We start from the raw sequence: 18,637 nt of genomic DNA, 5'->3' as shown, positions 1-18,637 counted from the left end.
TGCCAGTTAGTAGATTGGTCAAGTGAAACTTCAAAAAATACAGCTATCTACTATTTTTGACTATTTTAGAATGTATTCCTAAAACGTAAAGACAGAGAAAGGTTGAAAGGAAAAGGTTGGGGAAAAGATACCAGGCAAAAACTAATCAGTAGAAAGCTATTGTGGTTACATTAACATAAGACAAAGCAGACTTTAAGGCAGAAAGTTTTGTGTTTTTTTGTTTTCTGGGGTTTTTTAAGGGTTGAAGATAGAAGGGACTACTGTATGATGATAGAAGAAAAAGACGGTGAATACATAATAGACCTAAGCTTGTATGTAACTAATAACATAACCTTAAAATATGTAAAGCAAAAAACTTAACAGAATTACAAGGAAAATTTGATAAATCCACAGTTATAGTGGTAGAATGTGTCTCAGTAATCAACAGATCAATCTGACCAAAATTAAAAAAAGGTATAGAAGATTTTAGCATCATAGTGAACAAATTGACCACATGATCATAGAGCACTCTTTATCAGTCATGTTGAAGATATGCATTATTTTCAGGTACAGAAAACTTATTTAAGAACTGATTATGTACTAGGGCACAAAGCAAGTCTCAATTAAATTTGTAACATACGGGTCACTTTTTCTGACTATACAATTAGTTTAGAAATAAATAATAATGTTAACCCTCTCATTCATTTGGAAATTAAAACGCACACATCTGAATAATTTATCGGTCATGTAACACATCATAATGGGATACAAATATTTACAACTGAACAGTAAAGAAATATCATATATGAAAACTCATGAGCTGCAGTCCAAGTCTTACTTAAAGGATAGTTTTTTGTATATATGTCAAAAAATTGGATATAAATAGGTTTAACATCTAAGTCAATAATTTTTTTTAAAGGGAAGGGGTTAAACCCAAAGAAAGTGGAAGGAAAGGAATACTAAAGAAAACAATTAATGAAATTAAAATTAAAGAAATATTAATGGGCTTCCCTGGTGGCGCAGTGGTTGAGAGTCCGCCTGCCGATGCAGGGGACAGGGTTCGTGCCCCGGTCCGGGAGGATCCCACATGCCGCGGAGCGGCTGGGCGCGTGAGCCATGGCCGCTGAGCCTGCGCGTCCGGAGCCTGTGCTCTACAACGGGAGAGGCCACAACAGTGAGAGGCCTGCGTACCGCCAAAAAAAAAAAAAAAAAAAAAAAAAAGAAATATTAATAATTCAAGAAAACCAACAGTGGGATTTTTGGAAAAATTGCTCAAGTATAACAGAGAGAAGACACAAATAATAAAATTAGAATTTAAAAAGGGGGCATAATTCTAGGCAGAGACTTCAAAAATAAGAGGATATGGGCTTCCCTGGTGGCGCAGTGGTTGAGAGTCCGCCTGCCGATGCAGGGGACACGGGTTCATGCCCCAGTCCGGGAAGATCCCACATGCCGCGGAGCGGCTAGGCCCATGAGCCATGGCCGCTGAGCCCACGCATCTGAAGCCTGTGCTCCGCAACGGGAGGGTCCACAACAGTGAGAGGCCCGCGTACCGCAAAAAAAAAAAAAAGGATATAATGAATAACTTTACGACAATAAATTTGAAAACAGAAAATGGACAATTTCCTAGAAAAACAAAACTGTCATAAAAAAAATAAAAAGACCTATAGCAGTTCAGGAAATTCATTCATTCCACAAATATTTATAAAATGTGCCCAGCACAGTGTTAGGCACTGGAGGTACAGTAGTGAACAACAACAAAAAATGTCCCTGTTTTCACAGTGCTTGCTTTCTGGTGGTATGAGACAAACAATAAATAAATTGTGTAGGGTGTTGATGAATTCTATAAAAATAAAGAAAGAGAAAATGGGCTGTTTTATGTAAGATAGTCAAAGAAGTAACATTGAACCTGAAGGAAGTGATAGAGCAAGCCAAGTGGATATTGGAGGAAGAGTGGTCCAGGCTGAGTGTAGGTGCAAAGGGCCTGCGGCAGAAAGATGTTTGGTGGAGCAGAGTGAGTATTGTGGATAAGGGAGATTGGCAGAAGCAGAAATTAGTGAGGTAATCAAGGGCCAGATCCTGAAATCCTTGTAAGGACTTTTGATTCAGCACTTAGAAATCTATCCATAAAATGGGGAGGATAATAACTTCTACTCATGTTGTATGTCGATTATATCACAGTAAAGCTAGGGAAGAATAACTCCTGCTCCTACTCATAAGATAATTGAATTAATTAATCAATTAAATGCATATAGAATGTCTACATGCATTCAATTAATTAAATGCATTAATTAAATATATTTCTGCTTTATTCAACAATTACATAAACTTTTTTCATCCAGAAGTAATAATCATTTGTCAAACATCTATTAAGTTTGGAGTACCTATATCATGGGCCAGGACTTGTGCAAAGCACGAAGAATGCAAAGGTGATTAAGACATGGTAGTGTCCCTGCCCAGTATGGAAGACAGACATATAAACAATTTTTCTGCAGTGTGCTGGGGGTTATAACAGAGATACTTAAGTCTGAAGACTAGGAGAGGCCTCAAAATGTTATAGTCTATGAGGGTGTATATTAAAGGAAGTTGTGTGGATGTTTTAAGGTAGCTTATATTTTCCTATTAATCCAAGGAGAATAAAAAATTAGGCTTCTCATTTAGCAACAGTTACTGTCCAGTGGTGTTTCTGCTAAGATGAATACCTGGAATGTGGCACTTATCACACCTGAGTGTAATTAAGTTAACTAGTGGTCAAGAGATAAGCATGGTAAGAAATTTTAGAATTTGAATCATGGTATAGCCATAGCATTTCAGATGACTAATTCTTTGTTTTCAAAGTTGGTTCACCATGATGTAACACTACTTGCTTTTCTTAACAGTAAGTGCTATATTGCAGCTTTTTGCCAGTCTTCATTGTTAAAGCTTTATTAGCCTTCGTTTGTAGAGCACATAGCCTGAGTCTTAAAGCACAGAGATAACTCTTGCCTTTCAGCCTGTTTTAGTGGGTTTTTAAAAACCCAGCTACCCTGAAAACTTTCTAGCTAACATGTAATGCCCGCTTACTACGTGCCAGGCCCTGTCCTACGTGCTTTCCTTATCTCACTGAACCTCACAAGTTTATAATGTAGGGACTGATTTCCCCTTTTCAGACTTGAGGCACTTGAGACAAGGTGAGGTTTAATAACAGGCCAGGTTCACGTGAAGAAGTGTCAGAGCTAGCATCAGAACTCAGGCAGTGACTTAGAGATTACAACTCTCACTCTTCTGCCTCCCCTAGTAGATTGGCAGTGATTGCAGAAGATTCCTTGCTTGGAAAGATTCAGTGTGATGGTCTTAGCCTGATTGAAATAGGTCAGCACCTTTGTAAGTTTTGAATTATGAGTTCCCCTGTTCTAGAATGCAGTTAAGAACACTTAAACATTACCACATACTTTTTTAGATCCTAGAATATATATGTTCTGCCTCAGTTCCAGTCTTGTCTTTGCCATTGACTAACTGTATAAGCTTGGACAAGTTTTTTAACCCGGCTTTTAGATGTTTCTACTGCAAAAGGAAGGGATTAGATAAGACAGTTCTTTATATTACCTATTTGTTCAATTTATTATCTGAATTTGTACTCTACCAAAATTAAAGGTTGGTACCAACTTTTTTGTCCAGTCACATAGAACCTATGTTTCCCAGAAGAAAAAGAAAGTAAAGTGTGGAAAGTATAGATGTTCTCTTTTGCTGGTCTCCTTGTTATTTTAAAAACTCAAAAAGTTTATACCAGGCTACTTAGCTTTTACAATCCTAAAGTGTATATATATTGTGTGCTCAATTTTAAGGGCTGGGACTATTCCCAGAAGCTCTGTGCTGGTCACAAACAAAATGGAACGCTCAAGGACTCAGCACTAAAAATAACTTATAAAAATACTCCCTCCGTGCACTCATTGGAACAGGTAATTACTGTGGCAACAAACTAATTTGAAGTGTTAGTGGTTAATTAAAACAATGCAGAGGTGTATAGTTGTCTTTTGGTGTAACCAGAGCCTCCATTCAAACTTCATTAATCACTTTACAGTGTTGAGAAAGATCAAGACAATTGAGGTCAAGGCAATTGAGATGCAGTATCCACTGAAAATAAACAAATTCCTTTTCTCTGGGTAGAATGGCATTTGCAAAGTTAAGGGACACACTGGACTCATACCTGGCACTGCTTTTGTCATCCACTTCTCATTGATGATTAAGTGTTAAATTGGTACTCTCATTGCACTGTAAACCAAACCACACAGCATCTTTATTGCTCGAAATCGAACCCAAACTTCCATGGATGAATTAACATGCATCATAATTAAATCATCAAGCCTCTGCTTTTAATTCACGTGGAAATAGGAGACCCTTCTTTTGGAAAAGAGATCGGCTTTCTTGACAAGCTAATTAAGTTGCCAAACTGTCCAGTATGGTATATATACTAGATTATTTGCTAATCATTTCTGTATCGCTCCTGTTGGTCTAAAACATCCAGGTGTACTCATTGTCCAATGTAACATCACTGTTCTTTTTACAACTTTTGAATCCTTGTGTATGCATTCAACTATTTATCTTTACATTTCAGCCTTCAGTTAGTGATTCTTATATCTAGTATTTTATATTATTTTATTTATTTATTTATTTTGTGGTACGCGGGCCTCTTTGTTGTGGCCTCTCCCATTACGGAACACAGGCTCCAACGTGCAGGCTCAGCGGCCATGTCTCACAGGTCCAGCCGCTCCCCAGCATGTGGAATCCTCCCGGACCGGGGCACGAACCCGTGTCCCCTGCATCGGCAGGTGGACTCTCAACCACTGCGCCACCAGGGGAGCCCTAATATCTAGTATTTTATAATGTTGAAATTAGAAGAGACCATGATAATTCAAGAGGAAAAATAATATGTCATTATTAAATGTTACATATTATATTACCTGGAATAAAGTTACTAAATTCCTTGAAGTCATAACTTCAAATTGGCTTAGTCCAGCAAACTTCTCTGTCATGCACTGAGAAGAAATACAATGTAAGTTTTTATATATTAATTTATTACATGAGTTCAGATATATCATGAATCAAATCATGACATGTAGTTTCACATTTTAAAAGTCTGATGTTATCATAGGTAGTAAAGTAACTGGTAATTTGTTGTAAAACCAGTATAATATAAGGGTTCCACTTTAAAAATGTGTATCACTTTATGCAAAGTACAAAAATATTTTAATAATTTAAGTTTTATAATTTAATAGTATTTATATATACTAGGGAGGTTGGTGTTTAGAGAAAGTCTTTAGACACTTATACAGATTAAAGTACTCTTTGGTAAAGTGAACAATTGCTGATTTTTATAAGCTTACCTTTCCTTTAAATGAGATATACGTGAATTTCTCTACAATTAATTGATAAAATAAAGGCTAAGTTTACCTTCCATAATAGGCTTAGCCTTTGTCCACTCAAGTAGGAGAAGCAGAATGAATTTTTTATAACAGTCCTATGTATGGATATATACATTAATGTTGATATATATGTTTTTTCTTAGTCATGCCTGATTTTATAACATTTTATATGTGAAAAGTTACGAATACTTGTAGGTTCTTAATAACTGAACGATTTCTTTAAGTCAGTCACTTTAAAAACACTTGTCAGTGATTGCACAACTCTGTAAATTTTCTAAAAATCTTGAATTGTACACTTAAAACAAGTGAATTTTACCATATATAATTATACCTCAATAAAGGTGTTAAAAATGAATATTTGTGCCAAAACAACAGAAAATGATGTTTTCATTTTGATAATAGTGAAATATATGTTTTGTTTTTATTTTATGAAATAAGCAATTTTTGTAACTGTGGTGATGGGTGTTAACTAGACTTACTGTGGTGATCATTTCACAATACTTTCAAATATTGAATCATTATGTTGTACACCTGAAGCTAATTAATATTACATGTCAATTATATCTCAATTAAAAAATAAAAGGAATGAACAATGTTTACTACTAGGTCATTACCCAGTAAAAATTGGGAGCCTGGTAAGTTTATTTAGCAACTTGGCATGTAAGGATGGGGAATTCCTGAGAAGCTAAATTCCATTCCCTCGCGTCTTCCTTAACACTTACATCTTAACACTAACTGGGTGAGGGGAAGATCAGTTGGATCTTGGCTAATATGTAAAATCTTCTCTGGAGCAAGATTTTAGTTCTTCCAAACTAATTTGTTTCTTTATACCTATATGGACTTGTAATAACAGTGCTTGTTTATGTTATTTGGTTTGTTTTGAAATTTTTATATAAAGCAAATTGTTTTTGGATAGTTGGTCAGAATGGCATTCCTTGCAGTGCATGCATACACATTTCATTTCAATACAAAAGGTCTTGATGAGATGTAATGGTATTTTATTTCTGCAAACATTCTCTTACTCTTTTTCATAAATGAATGTATTCATATATTGTTTGATTTAAATTGTAATTATTTCACCGTATCTGATCATTTGAGCTTGCCTCTGTTCTGTAGCTTTTTAAAAAAATACTGAGAGATGCCAACTTTAGGAAAAGATGAACCTCATACTTGAGCCTTGTAACTGTATGACTTTGTACATGAATTTATATCTTAAACCATGTGTTTTGAGATTATTTTGATGAAACGTAGGGATGTAGTTTATCTGTATATATAACTGAGTTAAACGGGAAACCTCCCATTTTATGTGGCTCTGTACCATGCTTAGCAGAGAGCTGTAGAAGACACACACACACACACACACACACACACACACACACACACACACACACACACACACACACACAGTGACAGTATGTTGTAAGGGATCTGAAGCCAGGAGACTTGGGTTTAATGTCTAGTTCTGCCTTTTACTGACTCGTGCCATTGGGTAAACTTCTCTATGCTTCAGAGTTCTGGGCTCTAAAAAGTGTATAATTATACCAGCATTACTTCAGAGGGTTATTTTAAGGTACTACATAGTGAATCACTGTGTGAACCATTAAGCTCAATAGAAAATGTAGATTACTACTGTTATTAGTGTTCTTTGAAAGTATCATATATCCCCTTGCTGAGGATGTATTCAGATATACATTTATGTCCTTAACCACTTGGTAGGTTGTTTAGTGATCCCAAGTGATTTTATTATTTTTTTATCTTTCCGTAGAGCATATCATGTTCCAAGTGGGAAAATATTAGCTGTAAAGGTAAGTGCTGGATAAGTTTTATGAAATTCATGAAATTTTTGATGCTCTCCCTGCCCCCAAGCCCCCTTAGCTTGAGTCACAGGTATTGTCAAAGAAGAAATGAAGTGCTTTAAGGTTTGGGTGGTGGGTGATGGAAGCTCTGGCCGTGTTGTGACATTCACGTCTTTTAAGTGCCTCCGAATGCTCAGTTGTAAGCTCCTCGAATTGTGATTCTTCTCATCATCGTCACCTACGCTTCTTTCTGTGTTCCCGGCTCAGTGGCATCACTGTCTTCCTCATCTTACAGTTCAAAAACTTAGTAGTTATTCACTCTTTTCTTTCCTTCATCTGCCACATCCTGTAAGTCACCACATCCTGTCAGAAATTTCCCCTGAAATGGGTCCATGTGTCACTTTCTTTCTATTCTCATTGCTTTGGCCTTGTATCAGGCCCACCTACCTCCTACCTGGACTTTTATAATAATTTCCTCACTGTACCTTTCACTCTGCCACTGGAGTTGAGAAGTTGAATCCCCGATCTGAAACCCCTCTTAGCACCCCTCTTCCCCCAGCCCCAATAGTGTACAACATAAAGCCTATGATGTCTGCCTCGCTTCTTTACATCTTTATGGCATCCTGAGATACCCTAACACCGCAGCCCGAATAGAGTGAAGCTGCGTGTAACTCAGGGATCTTCTAGGCAACTACCTTAGATGCTCCTTACTTGTTTCCATTGTGTTCATGGTCACACCCCATCCCTGCCGTACTTCAAGATCCCAGTCCTGCCCGTGCTACTTTGGATTTAGTCTCTGGCATTGGCTGCTGGTGCTTGATTTTCCCATCATTTTATCTCAGATTTCCCTAATGGAGTCTCTTGAATTGCACCTCTGACTGAAACCTTTATTACCTCAAATTAACTCCATAGAACTCCACTTCCAAACTGGGCTCTTAGCTAACAAACTGGTCAGGCCTGCTTTGTTCCTTACTCCCCTGCACATTGGTTAGGCACTCTACAGATAGGCCCCTGCCTACCTTTACAGCCACATCCTCTCCTTTACCTGCATGTTGCTTTCTGTTATGCCCATTATCTTCTGTCTCTGGGCCCTTAATAATGAAAGCTTTTATTTTTTGAATGACTACTATATGCCAGGTATTGTGCTAGACTCTATATTGCTATTATCTTTAATCCTTAAAACTATAAAGTAAGCCTATTATTTTAGATTTGAGGACACTGAGACTCAGAAAACTGAATTGTCCAAGGTCACACAGATGGAAGAGCCAAGGCCAAGATTTAAAACAGAATCCATCAGCCTCCAAAGCACGTGTCTTCTGCTATACCCTGTAGCCTTTATATAAGTTATTACCATTGCCCATCCCTTTGATTTCCATCTATCCTTTCAAGGTCCATCTCCTCCAAGATTCCTTCTTAGCTAACCATAGTGAGAATTCAGTCTCTTTCCCCAATACTTGCATAGTATATATTTCTGTATCTTTTTATCTTATCTAGGAAACTAAGAATCAGAACACTTAAATTGCAATTGGTTGTACCTTTTAGTAAAGTTAAACCAAAACTGAGACTCAGGTCTTCCATACCACACTTAATACAGCACCTAGAATGTGTTATGTGTATTATCAAGACTAGTTTTAACAACTCAAATAGCTTTTGGTGAGGCACTACCACAGAGCTCCTTCTTGGGATATTTTCTTTGATATTCCAGCCAAACTAGGTTCACAGAATTGTAGAACTGAAAGAGACCTTAGAGATCATCTGTCATGGCCCACATTTTAAAGAGGAGGACCCTGGAGTCCAGACAGTTTCCAGGGTAGGTACTGTAGAGGCCAGGTTCCACCTCAGTCTTCCCCTGAGTTCACTGAGTACAGCTCTGTGGTACCAGCTCGTCATTGGGTTGTTCTTTCTGTACCTTCTGAGCTCCCTCTTCATTCAGAGGACACCTCCACCAACTCCAACACTATTTTCCTTTTTATCTAGTTATCTGTTTGTTCCTCCGATGTCAAAACTTTTAGATTGTTGTCAGTGGTATATTTAAAGACAGTCAACTTTAGGTTATTTATTCCAGGAGAGGGGAGCACTGCTATAAATCACCCCCCAAAACTTACTATTTGGCCTTACAAGTGCATTATAATTTTTCATAATTTCATACATTTTGAATTATGTTTAACCTAGGCTGATATTAAAATTCTTCTGCATGATTATTTAGTTGGGTGTGGCTAACAGTTGTTTCTGGAAAGGATTAAACGCAATTTTGAAGAAAGGACATATTTAAAAAAGAGCTGTTAAAGTAGAGACTTTCAGTAAATGAAAACAGTAGGGCTTTACAAGTATACTATTCACTAGACCTGACCATAAAACTGAGCTACAGAGCAGGGACTGTATTGTATTGTATCCCTCGATTCTATAAAATCACATACTAGATGCTCAAACTGAGTTGAATGAATGATTTGAGTAGATATGATTATTGTGTTTAAACTTTTTGTTTAGCCCTGAGCTTCTTGGCAGTGAAGGCAAAAACCATTTTTGCTTATATAATAGTCAAATCCTAAGAGAAAGAAATGTATCATTTCTTTAAAACAGGCAGAGTTTTTTAAATTAAATCTTAGGAGTGTTATTTAGTTTCCAAATATTTGGGGATTTTTCCAGATATCTTTCTGTTACTGATTTCTAATTTAAATCCATTGTGGTCAGGGAACATACTTTGTATAACTGGAATTATTTTAAGTTTATTGATGTTTATTTTTTGGCCCAGAATATGACCTATCTTGGTAAGTCTTCCCTGTGCACATGAAAAGAATGTATAGTCTGTTGTATACGATGTAGGATAAATGTCAATTAGATTAAGTTGGCTGTTAGTGTTGTTCCAAATTTCTGTATCTTTACTGATTTTTTATCTACTTGTCCTATCAACAAGAAAGAAGGGTGTTGAAATCTGCAGGAACAATTGTGTATTTGTCTATTTTTTCTTGAAATTCTATCATTTTTTACTTCATATTTTTTGAAGATCTGTTAGGTTCTTTAGGATTGTTATGTCCTCTTGATGAATTGGCCCCTTTATCATTATGAAGTGATCTTCTTTATCCATGGTAATATTCTTTGCTCTGAAATCAACATTGTCTGATGTTAATATAGCTACTCCAGCTTTACTTTGACTAGTGTTAGCATGATACAGCCTTTTACTTCTAACCTGTTGTATCTTTGTATTTGGGATGGATTTATTGTAGGCAGCATATAGTTGGGTCTTGTATTTTAATCCAGTCTGATAATCTCTGTTTTTTAATTGAGATATTTAGATCATTTACATCTCATATGATTATTGATATGGTTGGATTTAAGTATATCAGTTTGCTCTTTGTTTTCTATTTATTCTGTCTGTATGTCCTTTTTTTAAGCAGCTGCTTTAGAGTTTATAGTATACATCTTTAATTTATCATAGTCTACCTTCAAGTAATTTTAATTTATTTTTTATGTATATATTTTTGGCTGTGTTGGGTCTTTGTTGCTGCATGTGGGCTTTCTCTAGTTGCAGCGAGCGGGGCTACTCTTCATTGCCGGGCACAGGCTTCTCATTACGGTGGTTTCTCTTGTTGCGGAGCACGGGCTCTAGGCACATGGGCTTCAGTAGTTGTGGCACGTGGGCTCAGTAGTTGTGGCGCACAGGCTTAGTTGCTCCGCGACATGTGGGACCTTCCCGGACCAGGGCTCGAATCCGTGTCCCCTGCATTGGTAGACGGATTCTTAACCACTGTGCCACCATGCCACCAGAGAAGCCCTACCTTCAAGTAATATTGTGCCACTTTACCTGTAGTGTGAGAACTTTACAACGGTATACTTTCATTTCCCTTATCGTCACCTTGGTTATCGTACATTTTACTTACTCATGTTATAAACTCCAGAATACATTGTTACTGTTTTTGCTTTAGACAGTTGCCTTTTAAAGGCATTTTAAATGTAAGAAAATATTTATATTTACTCACATTTTTTCAGTGCTCTTTATTCTCTTGTGTCGATCCAGATTTCTGTCTGGTATCATTTTCCTTCTGTCTGCAGGACTCCCATCTTTTACATTTCTTACAGTACATGAGTGTCCTGGCAATGAATACTTTCAGCTTTTGCATGTCTTGAAAAGTGTATATTTGACTTTAAATTTTGGAAGACATTTTTGCCAGATATACAATTCTAGGTTAATCGTCCTTTTCTTTCAGTAGTTTAAAGATTTTGTTTCACTGTTTTCTGCATTGCATTCATTCTTACTGTCATTTAAAATCTTTATTCCTCTGTACATTAGAACTGACGTCTTTTCTGACTGCTTTTCTCTTTTTTAAAAATCTTTATTGGAGTATAATTGCTTTATAATGGTGTGTTAGTTTCTGCTTTATAACAGAGTGAATCAGCTATACATATACATATATCCCCATATCTCCTCCCTCTTGCATCTGCCTCCCCCGCCATCCCACCCCTCTAGGCGGTCACAAAGCACCGAGCTGATCTCCCTGTGCTTTGCAGCTGCTTCACACTAGCTAGCTATTTTGCATTTGGTAGTGTGTGTATGTCTGCTTTTAAGATTTTTTTCTCACTAGTCTTATGCAATTTGACTATGGCGAGCTTTTATGTAATTCTCCTCATGATTCCTGTACTTAGGATTTGTTGAGATAGAAATTTGTGGATTTTTAGTTTTCATTAAATTTGGAGAAATTTTAGCCATTATTTCTTCAAGTATCCCCCCCACACACACACATTTGGGAACTTAAATTGCATTTATATTAGGTCACTTGAAGTTGTCCCACAGCAAAATGATACTCTGTTGTTTGTTTATTCTAGGCTTTTTTTTCTCTCTAATGTTTCACTTTTGAATAGTTTCTGTTGTCAAATGTTCAGGTTTTTGTCCTTTCATCTGCATTTTCTATTCTGTTATTAATTTTGTTCTGTATATTTTTCATTTCAGACGTTGTACTGTTTATCCCTGGAAGTTTACATGGGTCTTTTTTACATCTTCCATGTCTCTACTTAACATGCTCCATCTTTCTTCTACCTTCTTGCATATGTGGAATATAGTTATGATAACTGAATTAATGGTCTTGCCTATTAATTCTATGATAAGTGTCATTTGGGGGTCAGTTTTGTCTGATTGCTTTTTCTCCCCATTTGGGGTTGTATTTTTTAATACCTTATAATTTTTTACTGGATGCCAGTCGTATGGCATAGGCTCATTCCTGTAAATATTCTTGAGCTTTATTCTGAGGTGCTGTTTAGTGAATCTGAAACAGTTTTATCCTTTCAGGACTTGCTTTTAATCTTTATGAGATGGGACCATCCCAGTGGTTAGTCCAGAACTAATTTTCCCCAGTCAGCTGAAGCAGTCATCTTCTGAATACTTTACCCCAATGCCTTGGCAAATACAGGTTTTCCATCCTGGCTGGTGGGAACACAAACTCTGCCTAGTGTGAGGTTTGGAGATTGTTTCTCCTGGTTCTTTCTGGGGGTTCTTTCCCTGGCCTCAGGTAGTTTCCTGACATCCACGTGCTAGTTGTTACTCAGCTGAAGACTTCAGGGGCCCTCTGCAGCTCTCTGGAGCTGTCTCCTTTTGCTCTTCTGCCAGTGAACTCTAGCTGCCTTGGCCTCCTCGGACTCCCAGTTCTCTCAGCTTAGGGAGGTGGCTGAGCTTCCCCTGGGTCCCATGCAGGGGCGGGGCCTGGAAACTCTTGTCTAGTTAGTAAGCTCAACAGTCATAGGACTCATCTTATTCCATGTCTTAGGGATCACTGTCCTATTTTAGCTGATATCTAGTGTCTAGAAGCCTGTTGATTTTTCTGGGTTTCTTTTTTGTTGTTGTTGTTATTTAAATTTTAGTATCTCTTCCTTTCTTGTCACCATGCAAATCCAGATGCTTGTTTTTGTCTCTTGTCAGACATGTTGACCAGCTTTTAAATTATTCTCTCAAAAATACAGGCTCCCATTTATTGATCATTTGTACTGTGCTAAGCACTCTACATACGTTTTCCTCATTTAATGCTCACAGTGACCTTTTGCAGTTACTACCATTATGGATCCTCATTTTACAGACGCAGAAGCTGAGGCACAGAATATTTAAGTAGCTTAGTCCCACAGCTAATATGTAATGGAACCAGGCTTTGAACTCAGGGCAGTCTTGCCTCAAGTCCATGCTCTGTACTATATTTCTGCTCACTACCCTTGGATTTGGCTTCTTAAAACATAGTTCTAGTCGTATCTCTTCCCTTCTCAAAAGTCTTCAAAGGCTCTACATTACTTCCCAAGTAAAAGCTCTGTTGAATGGAACTCAAGATCTTCCACAGTAGGTCATCAGCCTACTTTTGAAGCATTATGTGTCTGAATCCTGTGCTGCTTTTAAGTTGAACTCATTGCCTTATCTGAACCCAAGTAGTGTCTCACTTCAACACTTTTACTCATGTATTTCTTTCTAATTAGAATGCCTTCACCCATGTCTCCACTTATCAAAATACTTAACACCCTTCAAGGGTCAGCTCCAAAGCTTGCTCTTCCATTGAACTTACTTGAATAAATCCTGTCACATCTGGTATATCTCTCACTCACTCACCTTCTCCCTTGAACCTCCCTAGAATTCTCTGTATGTCTCTTACGGGTGTTATCACATAGTGCCTTGTATTTTGCTATTAGTATACATGTACATTTCCCCTGTTACACTGAAATCTCTTTGTAAGTGGGGAACAGATCTTATTTAGCTTCTTGTCTGACTCATTGATTCATGTAGAACCTTGCATACAGGGCCTAGTACAGAGCACTGAACATCTTGTAATGATTAGATGTTCAACACATAATTAGTTGAATGACTAACTAAATAAATTTTATTCTGTCATTTGTTCTTTCATTCATTCATTCATCTTTTGAAGTAACATCCTGAAAGTAGGTTCAGCTCACATACAAAATATGCCATAGTGTTCTTTGTATGGACCATTGCTCTCACCCAGAGTATTTCTTAGCTTTTTTTTTATATTAAAGGGTGAAATGAAAGGTTAAGAGTTAGAAGTGCATTTGGTCCTTTCCTGACCCTCTCCTGACTTTTGTGTGACTTCAAGCATGTCACTTGAACCTCTCAGTGACCTCAGCTGTGAAACGGGGCTGCCTGGTGTCACAAAGGGATTGCGAAGAGCAGCAAATCACAGTCCTTGTCTAAACAGAATCACCTGCAGGGCTCTGATGCCTGCATAGAATGATGAGGGAAATTTAATTTTCCAAGTCAAATGGTCATTTGGACCCATAGTTTGAATGTCTGTGGGAGCAATTAGATGAGAGTCCTTGAAAATCTGTTACTTTTCTCTTCCTACTCAAAATATTTCTTTGTACTTGTAAATGTTCTTATTTTCTAGACTTTTTTGTCTAAAGAATATTGCAGTGTCTAAGCGTATTAGTGTTTACCTCTTTAGACTTCAAAGGCGGGAAAATATTTCAGATATTATAAAAAGAAAGTTGAATTTTGGGACGAATAGAAGTATCTTGAATTTTTATTTTATATCACTGAGTTTAGAAAAAAATTTGCCTCAAAATGATACTAATGCTAGTTCAAAGATAACTATTCGATGACTGTGTATGAATATGTGTTTCTAACTAGCTTTTGGTGGGCGGCGGGGGAGGAATGTAGTTAAGCAAGACCATTGCAAACAAGTAGAGCAGAAAACAAATAAAAATACTGTTAGCCATCTTGCAAACAGAACCTTTTTATACCGTTAATGTAGTCTATAAAATCTTTGAAAGAGTAGAGCTCAATAGATTCCCCAGTACTGTAAATATTCTAATTGGGAAAAATCCATCTTCCAGGAAATTTAGCCTTGTATGTAGCATGTGCTGATTATCATTCTTTGACTGCTTTGGGTTTCTGCTGCTTTTAAACTAGCATTTAAATGGACCATTTGATTAATCATTTGTATACTGACTGTAACCCTCCCAAATTTCCTTTCTGAGTTGTACATACTGTAAAAGACAATTATGTCGCCACAGATTAAATAAGCGAATTAAAACAGAATAGCGGCTTAATTTGACCTGTGATTTTGCTCTCCTTCCCTTTAGTGGAGCGTGTGCCACTCCAGCAAATAAATGAAGTCATCCATGACAGCTTGTGATGAATTGCCGTATTTATACTGTATATTTTAATAGCCTCACACTAATTTAAATTGAGCACAGAGTAAATTATAATTCAGTCACTTGACTGCTTATATTTAACTTGACAACTCATCCTTATTTGGAGGTGTAGTGGAGAGCAGCGGAAATGCACTCAGGTATTTCAGCTTCTCACTTAACCCTTTCTCCAGGAAATGCTTCATGTTCAAATTCTTTCCAGTTTGAAAAATTTAGCTCTTCCTAAGGAGAAAAAAAAACAATCATGAAGACTTAAGGAGTTCATGCTTTCCTTGTTCTTCAGAAAAAAATATTAGTATTCGCCATGCTTTTTTCCCAATTTTTCCATTTTAGGGTAGATTTTACTTGCCCTCTCAAGTTCCCAGAAATTACATTTTCATTTTTTTACCATTATGGAATCTCCACTATTCTGGACTATAGCAAATTCCAGGAATGATCAAGACCTATTAGGGTGCAGTGGATTGGTCCCACAAATACGGTGTTACTTACTACATGTTAGGCCAGTGTGGCAATTTTATTTATTTTGGTGTTTATGTCTTTGGTTTTAAATTCAGTTATAGAAATCAGGCAATTCATTTCCTTCCTGTCTAGAAATAGCTTCTTATTTGTAGGATTATGTTTGTAAGGAGTACTTTAATTAAGTCCCACATCACTTAATGGGCACCACTTGAGTAAGACCCTGGGCTGGGTGCTGGATATGGGGGGAGGGGACCAGAGAAAAATACACAAGACAGTCGTCGCCGTTGCCGTTCAGGGGCTTACAACCACTCTGTACTCTCTAGGCTTCTGTTTTTAGGAGATGAGGTATTAATGCTAAAGGCAGCTTGTGATAAGGAAAAAGATAAAGGATCTGATGGAGGGCTTTGGGGCTGGCTTTATGGAGGTGGTGGTGGCATTCAAGCTGTATCTAAAGGATAGGAAAGGTTTTATGGCCAGTGACTATGGAATGGAGCAAGGAAGCACACCTCAAGTGGAGGGAACAGCTTGGGGAAAGCACAGGATATGTGTGTGGACCGGTAGAAATCATCTGGTTTTACACGTAGATTGGGTTTGTGGTAAGGAGTAGTGGGAGAAGGAGCTAGAATAACAAGTTGGAGGTAGACTGTGGAAGAATTCCTTGACTATCATGCTAGAATTTTAACTTTATTTGAGGCCATAGGAGCCCAGTTAAGGTTCTCTGTGAAGAGAATATGTTCATAGCTGGTAGTTTTGGGTTAATAACAAGGTTTTGGTTAGCCTTGTGGCATCATGTTGTTTCTTGATTGGGGGCCTGGAGGTGCAGTATATCTTAGTAGTCATACTAAACACTGAATAAACGACATTTTGGAAACATTAAATAAGGGATTCTCAACCTTACTGTGGGTTACAAATTATCTGGGAAATTTTTTAAAAATGCAGAGATGTGGGCCCAACCCTAGAGATTCTGATTCCCTTATTCTGGAGTAAGCCCTGTGCATCAGGATTTGCACATATAAGTGTCCTTATATATTTATATAAACACCTAGATATAAAGGTAATTATAATGTGAGGCCAAGGTTGAGAACCACTGCTTTAAGGTAAATAATACCTTACTCCTTTTAGCAGAGTTTTTCAGGTTGAAAGAGTCCCTGTACTTGACATAGTAGGATGAATAGCTCTAATATTTTATGGCATAGAATTCAAACAACACTAGATGAATTAATTTTGTTGCTAAATTTTATACAGGAACAAAAATGTAAGTGAATATTGTGGCAAATGACTATTGATTGGGAGAAATGTTTAAATGCTTCTTGGCAGTTTTGCATTACACTTACAGTCTAGTTTTAGTGAGAGCTTTTATAAATAAGCCTAAAGCAAACTCTTGATAGAAACTGCTATGCCTTTTTGTACTCATTTTACCCTCTCCGCAACGGATGTCAGGACTATAAAATCTGTGTTTTAGAGATTATCCTTTTATTTCCTTGCTCTAACAGCAGTTTGCAATTCAAAATTTGTTTTTTCCTCCAGTATTGATTATATATATGTGTGTGTGTGTGTGTATACACACACACACACACACACACACACACATATTCTGCCATTGTAATACAAAATGTGGTTCAGTGTTGGATGGTGTTTAATTAGACTATCATTGGTAATCCTGAATGTTAAGTTTTTATCTAGAAATGTCTAGAGTCAGAAACTCTGCCACAAATCTTAGAAATTATCTTCCAGTTATTTTATTATCATCACTGTCTGTTTTAAGTAAAAAACAATTTCCCTTGAATTGGCTTCACAGGAAATGCTAAGTAAAATTTCAATGGTTGATGGTCTTCTTTCTTAAAAAATTAAGTGTTTGAAATAAATTAGAATTTCTTCTAGGTAAGTTTATAAATATACTATTGTACGTTTCTATGTTATGAATTTGACTCAGTGGTTGATATTTTAAGGAGAACCATAAAACCTCAGGGCATACTGGAAAGTGCATGGTCCTTGGAATCAGGGAGGGGCCCTGACATTGCTGGGCCTCATGACTCCTCAGAACCTTGGTTTCTTCCTCTAAAAGAAGGGAATTAGGGACTTCCCTGGTGGCTCAGTGGTTAAGATTCCACCTGCCAATGCAGGGGATATGGTTTCGAGCCCTGGTCCGGGAAGATCCCACATGCTGCAGAGGAGCTAAGCCCATGTGCCACAACTACTGAGCCCACGTGCTGCAACTGCTGAAGCCTGCTTGCCTAGAGCCCGTGCTCTGCAACAAGAGAAACCACCGCAATGAGAAGCGCATGCACTGCAATGAAGAGTAGCCCCCACTCACCACAACTAGAGAGAGCCCGCACACAGCAACGAAGACCCAACGCAGCCAAAATTAATTAATTAATTAATTATTTAAAAAGAAGGGAATTAGGTGAAATCATTTCTGAGGTTCCTTCAAGCTCCAACATTTTATAACAGTTTTGGCAAAGAAAGATTACCCACCTGGAAGAATATAAAAACCTGACATATTTTTAAAACTCCTTATTTCTCTCATAACTAAAAATCTACTTTAAATGTTATTTTTACTCATTATTCTCTCTGCTTTTGCCCAGTGTCTGAATTACAAGACAATTATTTTTTTAATGGTTTCAAGGTCATTACGATCTTCCTCTTCTCAAAATAACCAATGTGACCAAAATAGGATGTATAAATTAAGGGTGTTATAACTTAACTGACTTTCAAAGCTGTTAATACTGACCTTTGAGACCTGGCTTTTTCTTTGATCCCATCAATCACTTGTATACCGCCTCCCCCAATACAAAGTGTTAGACAGATGTGGACACAGTTTGTATTACTGGAGGTTGTGGTGGGGAGGAGAGAGGTGGAATGAATAGA

At 37.3% G+C, this 18,637-nt stretch overlaps 1 protein-coding gene across 6 annotated transcripts in view; it reads left to right on the top strand.

Moving 5' to 3' along the window:
- Positions 1-18,637, top strand: part of MAP2K5 (mitogen-activated protein kinase kinase 5) — a 269,304-nt gene that overhangs the window by 75,749 nt on the left and 174,918 nt on the right. For all 6 annotated transcript variants that reach the window (XM_032622664.1, XM_032622666.1, XM_032622662.1 and 3 more), the window contains one exon: positions 7,147-7,186. In XM_032622664.1, coding sequence (XP_032478555.1) covers positions 7,147-7,186 — 40 coding nt within the window. The remainder of the gene's footprint in view (positions 1-7,146; positions 7,187-18,637) is intronic.

The sequence above is a fragment of the Phocoena sinus genome, chromosome 2 (assembly GCF_008692025.1).
Source record: "Phocoena sinus isolate mPhoSin1 chromosome 2, mPhoSin1.pri, whole genome shotgun sequence".
Taxonomy (NCBI): domain Eukaryota; kingdom Metazoa; phylum Chordata; class Mammalia; order Artiodactyla; family Phocoenidae; genus Phocoena; species Phocoena sinus.
Note: the sequence above shows the minus strand (reverse complement) of the source record. Positions and strands in the feature narration are given on the sequence as shown.